Raw genomic sequence first — 13,701 nt, 5'->3', positions numbered from 1 at the left:
TGTGGAATAGTGAGTCTTGAGAGAAATCACAGAGAGGGGAAGAGCAGCAGGAATCCGCCTCATTGTCTGTCACAGTCTGGGGCCATGCGTAGACATCTGTCAGCACAGATGTCAGGCTCTAGGATGAGACCGCTGGCCAAGGCTGTGGGGTTTTTAAGCTGCCTATCTGGGAAACTTCAGCCCTTTGCCCAGCCTGAGTGGGTCCTGGAGGTCGTTGCCCCACAGTTAACAGCAGTAGGACGTGATGGTGCCTAGTCCCCTAACCCCTCTCAGCCTTCACGGTTGTGGGAGCACAGCCTCTTCCCCTGTATGACCTGAGGTCTAGCGTGCAAGCCCGTGGGTAGAGCTTTCTGTGGGACATATCAGTAGCCTGATGTACCAGCCCAGCATTCTACTAGGACTGATTGCCATGAGCTCTGCAGGAGGCCACCTCCTTCCCTGGGAGGTCAGCCTGCAGGAATCAGCGAAGATAACCCTTACCTCTCACTGTACCTGCCCTTTTAGACTGTGGGTTCTCCACAGGCAGGATCAATATCTTATTCATCTTCATGTCCTCTCAGTGCCTGACATGTTCGGCTGCTCTGTAAGTGATTTAGGAGTGAAGAAGAGATGGCCCAAGAAAGGGGCTGGGTGAGCCTTCCTTCTCCTCTTAACCATTCTTAACTATTTTGTCCTTCTTTGGGATCTTACAGAAGCTTTGGACTATCTCCAGAGAGTATAGGCCTGTGCGCACGCATGCGCATGCACCGCCCCCCCCCCCCCGAATAAAAATCTTGCACACAGCCTATCAGTTGATGGATTCTGGTTAAGAGCCCCTGCCTTAGAGCTCTGGTAGGTTCCACTTACACCATCTCAGCATCATCTCACTCTGTGCCATGCCCCACACACCAGGACACCCCTCCTCACCTTCCTGAGCCTGTGCACAGTAGAGGTGTTGGCTGTGGCACCGATCTGGAACCCGGTTACACTGACCGGAGATTTATTGAAAATGAATGCTTGTCACTGTTACTCCAGAGTGGGCACATCGGCTCATCGTAACCCTGAGGAATAGTGGCTTCCTGGACAGCACAGTTTTTACTTGATGTTCAAAAGATGGCCTTTAAATGGACAGCTGATGCTTGACCCCACCTGAGGAGAAGGGTTCTCCTTTCCTCACAGCCACTAAAGCCAGCAGTGCAGGAAGTCTGGAGGCAAAGCTTCCAGAAGCCCACCTGTTGAGACTAGACTTGCTAGCCTTGGGCAGCAGCCTGTCTCAGACTTTTTGGCCTTCTTCTCAGCAGTCTTCCTCTTGCTGTCACCCTACCCTTGTGGCCTACCAGGTCATTGGCTTTTCCTCATTAGGTCCTCTTTCATGATTTCCTGAGTCACTCCCTCAGCTTGTATTTATTTGACGTTCAGAGCCATTTCCTATTTGGTAACGTTCGGGGCTTTCGGGGGGTGGAACGTGCCCAATAGTTCTCCTTCCTTGTGTTCCCATTCAGCGGTGTCCTTTGTTCCGTAGATTCTGGCTGTGACTCAGTCACTGACACAGAGGCTGAAGACGAAAAGGGGCCTTCCTACTTGAAGCAGCAGAGCCTACCGCCGCAGACTTCACCTGGGAACCTGATGGTGGTGCAGCCGGACCGCATTCGCTGTGGGGTAGGCGCTCCTGGGGCTGGTGGATCAGTGTCAGAACATGGACTTTTCAGTGGATGCGGTTGTCATAGTGAAAGGAGTGGGGTTTTCCTGTTGCACCTCAGTGTAATCCCAGCCTTCCCTTGGGATTCCTCTGTAGATGAGCTTCCCTGAGAACCCCAGGACCTGGGCCTTGAGCACAACTCACTCCTTTAAGTCCAACAGAGGTGAGCTCAGGAATGTATGTGCCATCAATCTAAGACTGTGAGTTCCTAGATCAAAAACACAGAGCATGTGGCACACATGAGCATTACCGGACACTTATGCCAGCCCTGGAGGTAGAGGCCTGGGTCTATTCCTGCCAGGGTAGTGCTGGGAGGAGGGAGATGGGGGGCATTTTGCGAGCTTGCTTCTCCATCGACCGACCACTGCTGTGCCCCACATGAGTCCCTTGAAGCTTGCTGGCTGAAACTTGCCAAGGCTGATTGCTAAAGGGATAAGATAAATGCCAAAGCATAATGTGACTCACGTTTTCAGGGTGGGACATGTGTTAACAGGTGACTTGAATGTGATGGCACAATTGATAGTCCATTGTCCTTTGAATCCTACCATCCTGTTGGTAGTTTTTTATTTCCTTATGGAAAATATGTGATAATTAGTTCAGGGCAGTAAAATACTTCCCTGTGGATACAAGCCCTTTGCTAAGTTTGCCAGCATGGTCTCCTAGAGACAAGAGGGTGTGTGAGCCTTGGCAGTGGGAAGTACTAGCTTCCTTGCACCAGTGAGTGGTTTTCCGTGCAGCCTGAGGCCACGAGGTGTTGAGCAAGGACTCCCTCCATGGAGATTGCAAACCGCTGCTTTGGGTGAGCTTGAGCTCATAGACATGTTTGGTTTAGATTGCAGTGTTTTAGCAATTAGGCATGAGAATTTGTTCCCAGCTTCCTTTGAATCAGAATCTGGTAATACCAGGCCTGAGGTGAGTGGCTGGGCCTAGTAGCCCGTTAGATGGGGCATGTATCCCCCAGTCCACTGTTCCCACCACTCACTTTTCTTTATTCTCAGCCCACTTCATGTTTCCTCCTTTTTGGCCAGCTCTTGGTGGGCATTCCAGCGTCTAGGCTGTCCATATGCCCGCCTGTCTTCCCTGCACTCTTCTCATCCTGAGACCTGTGGTCTTTTCCCGAGACCAGGCTAGTGGGCACTTGTGGGTGAAGGCATTCGGAACTGAAGAATGGTGCCCTTGGCATGCCTCCCTGATTCTCCAGACTTTTGTTCCTTCTCCCATCCTGGCTTCCAGGATTCTCCTTGTGGCCTGTCCTTGGTCTCTGGATCCTGGGGTGGCTGGACTGGGGTTGGGTCCTGACTGTCAACAGAGAAGAACACACTCATTCTGTCTGACTCCCCATGTTGCCTGGGAGAAGGAGCAGGTGGGACAGGGCCTTGTCTGCAGCCAGAGCCAGGTCAACCACAAACACATCCACATTCAGTCTCAACAGCCTCCAGAAACCAGAACCATGACTCTCCTTCACCTGTTGTGAAATAGTGGCCTTCATCATGAAGGGCTACTATGAGGACTTTTTATTTTATTTTATTTTATTTTATTTTATTTTATTTTATTTTATTTTATTTTATTGTCCATTTTGAGAGAGAGAGACAGAGTGTGAGAGGGGGAGGGACAGAGAGAGAGGGAGACAGAATCGGAAGCAGGCTCCAGGCTCTGAGCTCTCAGCTCAGAGCTCAACCAACGGTTGAGGGCTCAAACCCACAAACCATGAGATCATGACCTGAGCCAAAGTTGGACACTTAACCTACTGAGCCACCCAGGTGCCCCAAAGGACTTTATAATAGAATCATAGGATGAACACTTGGGCATTAGCAATGACTGGAAATCTCTTCTTTCTCTGCTTCTCTTTGGAGGGTCTATCCTTACCAGTTCAAGTTTTGAGAGGCCCATTACCCACTTAACTAGCACAGTAAAACAAGACAATCGTATGTGGCTGGCCCAGCAAGAGATCTTAAAGCAAGGTAAAATACCTATTCATAGGTTGCTCCATGCCTTAGGAAAATCAGTCCTCCAATAAGGCATGTTTCCCATTCAAGAACAGCATAAAGAGCAGAAGCCAAGAGGGCTTCTTCTGGCTGTTGCCTCTCACATTGTGAGGTGCATGTGAGTCACCCCGGGTGTCTTGGTAAAATTCGGATTTTGATGGTTCAGTGGATCCAGGAAGGGCCTGAGATTCTGCATTTCTAATGATTTCCAGTGCTGTTAGTCTGATGGCTTCACTTTGAGTAGCCAGCCTACTCTCAGAATAGTGCTCCTTAAACTATCTGTGAAGATCCTTTTTATTTTGCTTTTTAAATTTTCTAATTCTGCCACGGGCTAATGCTTTTATAAAACACAATAAAAAAGAAATGCTGTAAAAATGAAATAAAAGTATGTATGAAATACAAGCCCCAGGTTTTTAAATTATTACATTAAGTTCAACAGACATAAAATTACTCCATCAAATTGCCATAAAGGCTTATAAATGTTCACTCTCGGTCTTTGTAACTTGTCTTTTTGAGACCCACAGCAGTTGTGCCCAGTGCTAGACTCCAGACCCCACCTCGCTCTGGGACAGCCTCTCTAGATAGAGCTGGGGATCAGGGAGCCAGGAGACCCTCTGCCCAGCACCCTAATAGGGTACCCAGGAGGGAGAGGGGACACTGACTGGTCTCCTGTTGCAGGCGGAAACCACTGTCTACGTCATCATGAGATGTAAGCTGGATGAGAGGGTGACCACAGAAGCGGAATTTTCTCCTGAGGATTCTCCCTCATTAAGGGTGGAAGCCAAGCTGGAGAATGAGTACACCATTTCCGTGAAGGCCCCCAGTAAGTAGCCCCATCTACCTCCGGAAATGAGGCATCCTGTTCAGGAAGAGGCCCACTCTTACTTTCTTTTACTTGTCCTGTCTTTATTCAGCAATTGAGAAGAGTGACAGCCAACATTTGGATTTGGTTGTCATGTTCTATTTAAAGGAAAAGGAAGTTGCAGAAATGTACATGTGTGATGGGGAAAAAATAGATATATTAAAATTTTTATCCTCATGAAGTAAACATATTAAAAATTTTTTAAACTAGAGGAAAGTAGAAAAAAGTCATCAGACTACTATACTGTCTCTTGGCCTTTGTTCACAAGTTTTAACAACAGTTGTTTTCAATATTCTGTTTTTCTTTATATAATCTTATATTTATTCTCTTAGCATTCTTTTACCCTATGCTGTTACATGGACTCTGTAACTTAGCATTTTATAACCTACTTTTTCTGTTACAAAAGTAATGTGAGCTCAGTACCAAAAGGTTGAGGAATACAACCACCATAAAGGAAAGTAAATAGAAAATTGCCTATATGCCCACCTCAAAGGAAATCAGTGATTTCTATATTTTTCTGAATCTGTGTACATAGCTTAGTTTTTTTATTTATTGTATTTATTTATTTTTAATGTTTTTATTTATTATTTTTGAGACAGAGAGAGACAGAGCATGAGCAGGAGAGGAGCAGAGAGAGAGGGAGACACAGAATCCAAAGCAGGCTCCAGGCTCTGAGCTGTCAGCACAGAGCCTGACGCGGGGCTCGAACTCACAGGCTGTGAGATCATGACCCGAGCTGAAGTCGGATGTTTAACTGACTGAGCCACCCAGGCACCCCTGTGTACATAGCTTTGTATAGTCTCATCGGCCACTTTCATTACCTGGAAAATACCTTTGAGTATTTCCCATGTTAATAAATATTCTTTTGCAACATGATGCTTAATGGTTACGAGGTAATCCATTGTACAGATATATCATAGTTTTTAAAGCCAGTTCCTTGTGTTGGACCTATATCTTATAATCCATATTGTTTAAAGCTGCATAATACTCTATCGAAAAGAAGTGTCATCTTTCAATTTTCCATTTCCTCATTGTGTTCTGTATTTACATAATTTCTGATTTCTTATTGTCTTCTTATTCTTTTAAGTTATGATATATTGAGCATCTTCATGCATGCATTTAGGATTTTTTCCTCAAGTTGGAATCCCTTGAAATGATGGGCATTTTTAAGGATCCTGGAAATAAGGTTTAATTGCCTTCTGAAATATTACTTCTATCAAGTTTGCTATATCATCACCAGCTCTAGACGTTATCATTTAAAATATCTTTGCTAATTTGATGTCTTTTTAAAGAGTAGCCCATTGTTTTAATTTGCATTTCTTTGATTATTAAAGAGGCTGAATATTTTTCCATGTTCTGTACTTGTTGCATTTCCTCTTTTGTGAATCGAATCTTTGTGGTTGGTGTATTTTTAATTTTTTCTTTCCTCCTCAAAACCCCTTCCTGTGGTGCCGAAGAGAGAGAGCACGTAGTAATGACAGCAACAGAGCAAGTGAATCAATTCTCCTGGCCCAGTGTCGTGGAGGCAGAATTCCACCTGCCAGGATCTATCCCACCTTGTGCCAACCACTGACCTTTGTATAAAGTGCTTTAAACTCAGCTCCTCTTCCTGTTTATCATGGTACTGGGCCTAGTGTAGTGAACAAAACAGATGAAAATCTTCCAAAAACTCAATTGCAGACCCAGTGAGGACAATTCCTTTGACTCAGAGGCCTCCCAAGTACTGGTCTGCTCACTTCCTACTTCTCCCCTTCCCCTCACTTCTCTGTCCTCCACCTTACCTCCAAAATCTTTCTTCCAGCCCCCAGTTAATTTCTTTACCATTAAGGTGAATCCATGAACACTTTTCCCTGGAAACTTGTTCTTCCTGGGTGCGTTCATGGTGGTGTTTTGTTTTTGTTTTTTTTTTTTTTCTTCTTCTTCTGTTTAGACCTTTCATCTGGGAATGTTTCTCTAAAGATCTATTCCGGGGAGTTAGTGGTGTGTGAAACTGTTATCAGCTACTATACTGACATGGAAGAAATTGGGAATTTATTGTCCAATGCTGCAAATCCTGTGGAGTTCATGTGTCAGGTAAGGATGTTGAAAGGAAACCTGAGTTTTCTGGGCACGTAGTTCCTTTTCATTTTTTAATTAAAATTTTTTAAAAAAATGTTTTTAGTTATTTTTGAGAGAGAGAGTGAGAGCACACATGAGCAGGGGAGGGGCAGAGAGAGACACACACACAAAATTCAAAGCAAACTCCCAAGTTCTCAGCTGTCAGCACAGAGCCCGACGTGGGGCTCGAACTCACAAATCGTGAGATCATGACCTGAGCTGAAGTCAGATGCTTAACTGACTGAGCCACCCAGGCACCCCTGGGTGTGTAGTTTCTGTTCATGGTTCTTCAGTTTCTAACCTGCTGGATGGGAGATAGCTGGGGTTAAAGTCTGACCTTCTTCCCTTTTGTGTTCAGGCCTTTAAAATTGTGCCCTACAACACAGAGACCCTTGATAAACTGCTAACTGAGTCCCTGAAGAACAATATCCCTGCGAGTGGACTGCACCTCTTTGGAATTAACCAACTGGAAGAAGAAGATATGATGACAAGTAAGTCAAAAGGTCAAACCTCAGGAAACCAACCTTGGGTTGACTCCACTCTGTTGGTTTCAGCATCCAGTCAGCCTGTGCTCAAACCTCGCTGGTTCCTTCCCTGCAGCTCATCCTTGGGGGATGATTCCTTCACTGGCTAGCTGGTCTTCCAAATTGTCAATCTGCCTACCTCCACCCCTTGCTAAAAACCCTTTGTGGTCCCATTGGCCTTCAGATCAAGTTCAAACTCCTTAACATGTTTGCAAGCACTTCCCAAGGGGTTCCTGCTGCATTTCTGCCCTTATCTCTCTCCACTCTATCCCTTGGCTCTGCTCTACGGAAAGTATGAGCTTCTTTCACCTAATGAAAATTCTGCCCTGCCTCTTGCCAACTCAACTTATGGGAATACAGTTTCTTCCTCTCCTCATTGGTTACCGTTCACCTGGTGGCCCTCTGTTCACCCCCCTGCAGCGGCTTAGGTAGCACTTCCTCAGGAAGACCTTCCCGAACCTTTGGCAGGGTGTTCCATCTAGGTGCCAGGGGCTCCCCTGGCATGTCAGCTGTCCTCTGTGCTAGTTCTCCTCAGCTGTGTCTGTCTTCTCTGCTAGGCTGTCAGCTCAGTGAGGGCAGAGGCAGTGCCTGGGTGGCTAATTAAAGACTCAAAACATTTGTTCAGTGAGGGAGGAACAGTCTTGTGTGCACGTGTGACATGAACTGCTTGTGTGGCGATGGTCACTGGCCAGCTGGACAGGGTGCCTGTTAGGGTGCTTCTGTGGACACCACTCTTCCATCACGTGGCCCAGTAGAACCCAGTTACCCTCTACCTGTGTCCGACCCTTCTTTCTATCTGTCTGTCTATCTATCTATCTATCTATCTATCTATTTATCTATCACTATTGGGTTTAGAAATCAATTTTTATGGGGTGCCTGGGTGGCTCAGTTGGTTGAGTGTCTGACTTTGGCTCAGGTCTTGATCTCACGGTTCGTGAGTTCAAGCCCTGCATTGGGCTCTGTGCTGATACCACGGGGCCTGGAGTCCACTTCAGATTCTGTGTGTCCCTCTCTCTCTGCCCCCTCCCCTGCCCCTGCTCACACTCTGTGTCTCTCCGTCTTTCAAAAAGAAATAAACATTGAGAAAAAAAAGAAATCAATTTTTATGAAAACAAACAAAAGAAAGATTGGTCCCCAACTCCACAACACAAACTGTCTATTTTCTTGGTAGAGTTTAACTTGCTGCATCCAGATATTAGTAGGTGGAGGGGGTCATGGGGATCCAGTGACCTACAGGAATACTTTGTTTCCCATGAATCAGAGGGTTAATGGACATCCTGCAGTTCAGGTGTAGTAATACCAACATTCAAAACCTGTCCTAAACAAAGAACTCACTGAATACCATCTTATTAATCCTCTCAGCCCTTTTGAGATAGTTTGGGAATATCTCCTCATTCAAAACTAAGGGCCATGGAAAGGCTAATTAACATACCTAGGATTACTTGGCATACTTTATGAAATTTGGAGTAAGAGCTAAGAAGATGGACTTCTCTTTTTTAATCAGCACGAAGAAATTGTGTTAAAGTGCTATGAAATTTGCAGAGAAGGTCAAAACCTGATTCCCGTTGTACTTTGCGGCTGCTGCTTAAGCCTTTAGAAGATCAGCATATTTTGAATTAGTATTATTTTTCAGGATTCTTTGATCCTTTTAGAGAAAAAAGGTAGGATATTAACTGTTAGATTTGCAAATTAATTAACATGTTTCTTCTGTCATCTGAGGGCATATAATCTTCAGTGGTACCTCAAAGGAAGCTGCCAGATGTTAGGTCAGTCAGCCGAGAACTATTGATTGAGTGCCTGCTGGATGCCATGGTAGGCTTGCCAGCTTTGTGTCTATGAATAAGGGTGCCTCTGCCCTCATTTTCATTTGTCCATTGTTTTCCTTAACAATTATTCAGATCAGAGGGACGAGGAGCTGCCCACCTTGTTGCATTTTGCTGCGAAGTATGGACTGAAGAACCTCACTGCCTTGTTGCTCACCTGCCCAGGAGCCCTACAGGCATACAGTGTGGCAAACAAGCATGGCCACTACCCCAACACCATTGCTGAGAAACATGGCTTCAGAGACCTGCGGCAGTTCATCGATGAGTATGTGGTAAGGTCAAGGCGGGGGAGGCCCCAGGAATGGAAATGGACTGTGTGGTCCAAGGGCTGCCTTTGCACTCGAGACATGGTTGGATTTCATCTCTAGCAGGGGCTCATGTGCCTCTTCTCTGGCGGGGCCAGTGTGTGTGGAACTGAGCCCTGGAGTCATATGGACCTGAGTCCACATTCCTGTGCCAACACTTGTCAGCCACAGTGGATGACATGGACAGATCATGTATACTCTCTCTTTTAGTGTCCTAAGATGCAGAAGGAAGGTAACACCAGTCCTACTCATAGGGTTGTTTTCAGGATAAAAGGAAATAATGTATGTAAAGCACTGAGGTCTACCCTCAAAGAATTTACAGAGACATTCAGAGAGTGAATCTGCTAGAGGTTGATGCTGATCCCTCTTCTTCCACCTCCAAGGCACTTTGATGGGATGCTCCCAGCTGCCTCTCCCACTGTCAGGTCCCACTGTGAACTGTTAGGATTGGTTTCTTCCTTAGCAGAGACCACAACAAAGCTCTGCACTTGATGCTTTGGGGAGGCCACCTGTGAGGACCCACCTTATGCCAATGGCCTGTCTCTCTTTCTGAGCCTCTGTGTGTCTAAGAGACAGAGGCCCCGTTTATTTGCTCATCTGGTTTTAGACCCCCAGGTCCTCCTTGATCACTGACTTCTGGGTCCTTCTTTGAGTGTAATCTCATCCATGCCTGGGCCTTATTCCATGCCCCAATATTGCTTCTCTTGTCTTGGAGGCCCCTACCTTTCCTGACTGGACCCTTTTCTGATTTTCCTTCATCTTCATGAGTCACAGCTGGGACTCTCAGCCTCTCTCGTGGGGCTGTGACCTCAAAAGGAACAACAAAGAATCTAGTCTTACTCTCCATCTCCGTACAGAGGTGAGCCTACACCTCCCCAGAAACTTAATTCTGTGCTCAGTATTTGACAGTTTTCAGGTCAGTGACTCACTGAGGCATGTATGGGGGCTCTCCACAGTTTGGGAGTGATTAAGTACGTTGAATGAGTGGAATAGCATGAGTGCCCATTTGGGGCACGGTCTACATAAATAAGGCTAAAAGGTGTTTACTTGGCTTTCCTTTGAAGTCACAAATGTATCAAATGCAGGGTTTCATTTCCATGCCAACAGTTTTTATTGGGGACATACTGTGTTCATAGTCATAACTACTGTTTATTGAATTTATTTGATTGGCAAAAGGCAGTGTTTCATTTAATCATCACCACAATCCTTTGAAGTTGGCAGTATTGTTATCTCTCTTTAATAAATGAGGAGAAGGGCTTAGCAAGGCAGAGTAATTGTGCCAGGGTCACACTCTAGTAAGGGTGGAGATGGGATGCAAACCTAGTTTGATGCTAATTCCGGGGCTTGTTATTCTAGTCTGTGTAACAGGGAAGTTTCGAGATGCCTTTTCAGTTCGCACTGAAATTCATCTGATTCACATTTCTCCAATCTTAGCTCTTCGACCAAAAATCACCTTCAGCCGATGCATCTTCAGCATTGCTACCAAGAGGTTGCCTCCGCGTGTTGTTTATGACCTCTAAGAACTGTCCTGTTTCCTCTTTCCACTACATCAAAACCAAATGCCAGAACTTGAGTCTCTACCACTTCCCAACTGTCACCTGGGCTACTCCTCAGGTCTCATCAGGAAACGAACACATTGTGTCAATAGCAGATTAGCTCTCTTGGGGTAGTGATGATGAAAATGAGGATTTTTGCGGGTTGGTGCTGAAATAGGATTGTGAAACATCAAAGTTTCTTACCAGGAAAGTTGTGTGGAGGTTTCAGGGAAGCCAGTTTTCCGGCTTCACCACCATCTACAGGCAGAATGACGAGGGTCGCCTGTCCGACTGCAGGGCACTTCATCCAAGACTACCTCTTGTCTCGGGCACACAGGGTAGAAAACCAAGGGAGGTACCTCAGAGCAGCCTGCTAGAAGGGACAGGGACGAGGCCCCGAGTATCTGAGGGACGTCTGACTGCACGCTAGCTCAAGGACATCTTAGCTGCAGCCCTGCTTAGCCCATTTGGATTTCCATCTGGCTGGTCAGCAAGGGTGACACCCTTGGGTGTCACTTGTTTCCCTAAGTAGAAACCAGGGTGTAGTAGAAAGGTCAGAAGGTAGGATTGCACAGCCCTGAGTAAGGCACTAGGTTTTTCTGAGCTGTGTTTTTCTCATCTTTGAACTAGGGAATATTACAAGTTTCTCAAGCCATTGTGGAAGGGATGGCATGAGGGAATGTATAGGCAAACACCCAGCATCGTACCTGACCCCACGAGAAAGTCTTTAATTTGTATCCTGTGGATACATGCATCTCATCGGATGCTTAATGACAGTCTCTTGTGTGCATGACTCTCCTTCGTGTTGAGAGAAGACAGAAAGATTAAAACAAAAATATAAAACCAACAGAAGAAGGCTTGGAGCCTGGCCTCCACGAGCTTTCAGGCTGGTGGGAAATACAGACAGACACACAGCTGAGCCCCGACCCATGTGCACCTTCACTCTGCCTGTCACGAGCCCCTGAGGGCCTAACTGTCCCCAGAGGGCCAGGCCATCTCAGGGTTCCCGTGACTCCCGTCTTCTCTTTCAGGAAACTGTGGACATGCTGAAGAGTCACATTAAAGAGGAACTGATGCAAGGGGAGGAGGCTGACGCCGTGTATGAGTCCATGGCCCACCTGTCCACAGACCTGCTCATGAAGTGCTCCCTCAACCCCGGCTGTGATGAGGAGCTCTATGAGTCCATGGCTGCCTTTGTCCCAGCTGCCACCGAAGACCTCTGTAAGTAGCACAGCCCAGTTCTGCTTCCATCCTTCTGCTGACACACGGCTTTCTTCACTCTGGTGTGTGGTGGTGGGGGTGGGGGGAAGTCCCTCGCCTACCCCCACTCTGCCCCAGAGAGATGAAGATCCTGTTTTACACAAGTTAGATCTTGTCATCATGTGCTGTGACAAGCACAGTCCTTCTCCAGACTTCCTCCGCTGTGACTGCTGAGTGACTGAAAAGTGTAGGCAAGTGCCTGGAGGTCAGAATTGATGGAGGCATCGTCTTGTGATCTGAGAGGCTCAATCGGTGGCTCTCAACCCTATCAGTCCCAACGGGCCCTTCTTATAACATTTCATAATGCTTCCCTTTAGTACCTTGACATGCCACTCATATACAATATAATCTGCCTACATATGAAAATTAAAAGAAATTTTTTTAGTTTATTTATTTATTTAGGGAGCAAGCACATGTGCCCGCATGAGTGAGGGGCAGAGAGAGAGGGAGAGAGAAAATCCCAAACAGGCTCTGCAGAGTCCGTGCAGAGCCCGACATGGGGCTCGATTCCACAAACCATGAGATCGTGACCTGAGCTGAAACCAACAGTCGGATGCTTAACTGACTGAGCCCCTCAGGCGCCCCATTACATATGAAAATTTAGAAATCAAATATATGCCCTAAATGAAATATAAAAGAGAAGTAAAAGGAAAGGAACAGCTCAGTATGCCTGCACATGAGGACATAATGAAATAGTCAGATGCAGGCATCTACACTCAGAATCACTACCAATGTCATGGCCTCACATGCTGACCGACTGATACATGTCTGTTGTATGGGAGACTCGGATACCGGCAGCAATGGATTTTCCTAAGTGGTAAATGATTTTTCACACTCTCCTTTCCATTTTCATAGTAATTGAATTCCTGGAAAATTCAGTACATATCAAAACCATGCAGAAATACAAGTTGTATTTATTTATTTTTTACTTTTTTTTAACATTTTATTTTATTTTTTGAGAGACAGAGAGAGACAGAGCACGAGCAGGGGAGGGTCAGAGAGAGACACACACACACACACACACACACACACACACACACACACACACACACAGAATCCAGAGCAGGCTCCAGGCTCTGAGCTGTCAGCACAGAGCCCGATATGGGGTTAGTTTCCAGGCTCAGAAAATTATAAGCAGATTTTTTTGTTAACCCAACTTTAATGGATTAATATATAATAAACTTATTTCTAAAATATCTTTAGGACAGGATTTTTCCTGTAAGTTGCTTAACAAATTTTGCCTAGTTTTTGGTTACCTTAATTTTTTTTCCCAGTAACAACGGTAATACATTCTTATAAAATTTGAAACAAAATAAAGATGTATAACTGAGTTATTAAAAGTCCATATGACTCTACCCCAAGCACTCCTAATAGTTTGGGATACTTGTCTATATTTTTCTTTGTACCTGCTGATATTAAATTGAGAAATATACACACATAAATATATAGATATGTACAAATGCACATATATGTGTAAATACATGTCATAAGCAGGGTTTTTTTTTTAACCTATATGTGTGTCTAGTGAAATATTTAGAAGTCATGAGGGGCACAAATCACTCCATTGCCCATGACAGCCCTGTACACTGCAGGGTGTCTACGTCTTTCTCCCTTCTGCTAAATTTCAGTACA

General features: G+C 45.6%; 1 protein-coding gene across 2 annotated transcripts in view; it reads left to right on the top strand.

The window, feature by feature from the left end:
• PIK3AP1 (phosphoinositide-3-kinase adaptor protein 1) overlaps nucleotides 1-13,701 on the top strand; it is a 118,138-nt gene that overhangs the window by 57,649 nt on the left and 46,788 nt on the right. For both annotated transcript variants that reach the window (XM_045040502.1, XM_045040503.1), the window contains 6 exons: nucleotides 1,502-1,638; nucleotides 4,342-4,486; nucleotides 6,456-6,598; nucleotides 6,981-7,113; nucleotides 9,045-9,241; nucleotides 11,841-12,030. In XM_045040502.1, coding sequence (XP_044896437.1) covers nucleotides 1,502-1,638; nucleotides 4,342-4,486; nucleotides 6,456-6,598; nucleotides 6,981-7,113; nucleotides 9,045-9,241; nucleotides 11,841-12,030 — 945 coding nt within the window. The remainder of the gene's footprint in view (nucleotides 1-1,501; nucleotides 1,639-4,341; nucleotides 4,487-6,455; nucleotides 6,599-6,980; nucleotides 7,114-9,044; nucleotides 9,242-11,840; nucleotides 12,031-13,701) is intronic.

The sequence above is a fragment of the Felis catus genome, chromosome D2, assembly GCF_018350175.1.
Source record: "Felis catus isolate Fca126 chromosome D2, F.catus_Fca126_mat1.0, whole genome shotgun sequence".
Lineage (NCBI taxonomy): Eukaryota > Metazoa > Chordata > Mammalia > Carnivora > Felidae > Felis > Felis catus.
Note: the sequence above shows the minus strand (reverse complement) of the source record. Positions and strands in the feature narration are given on the sequence as shown.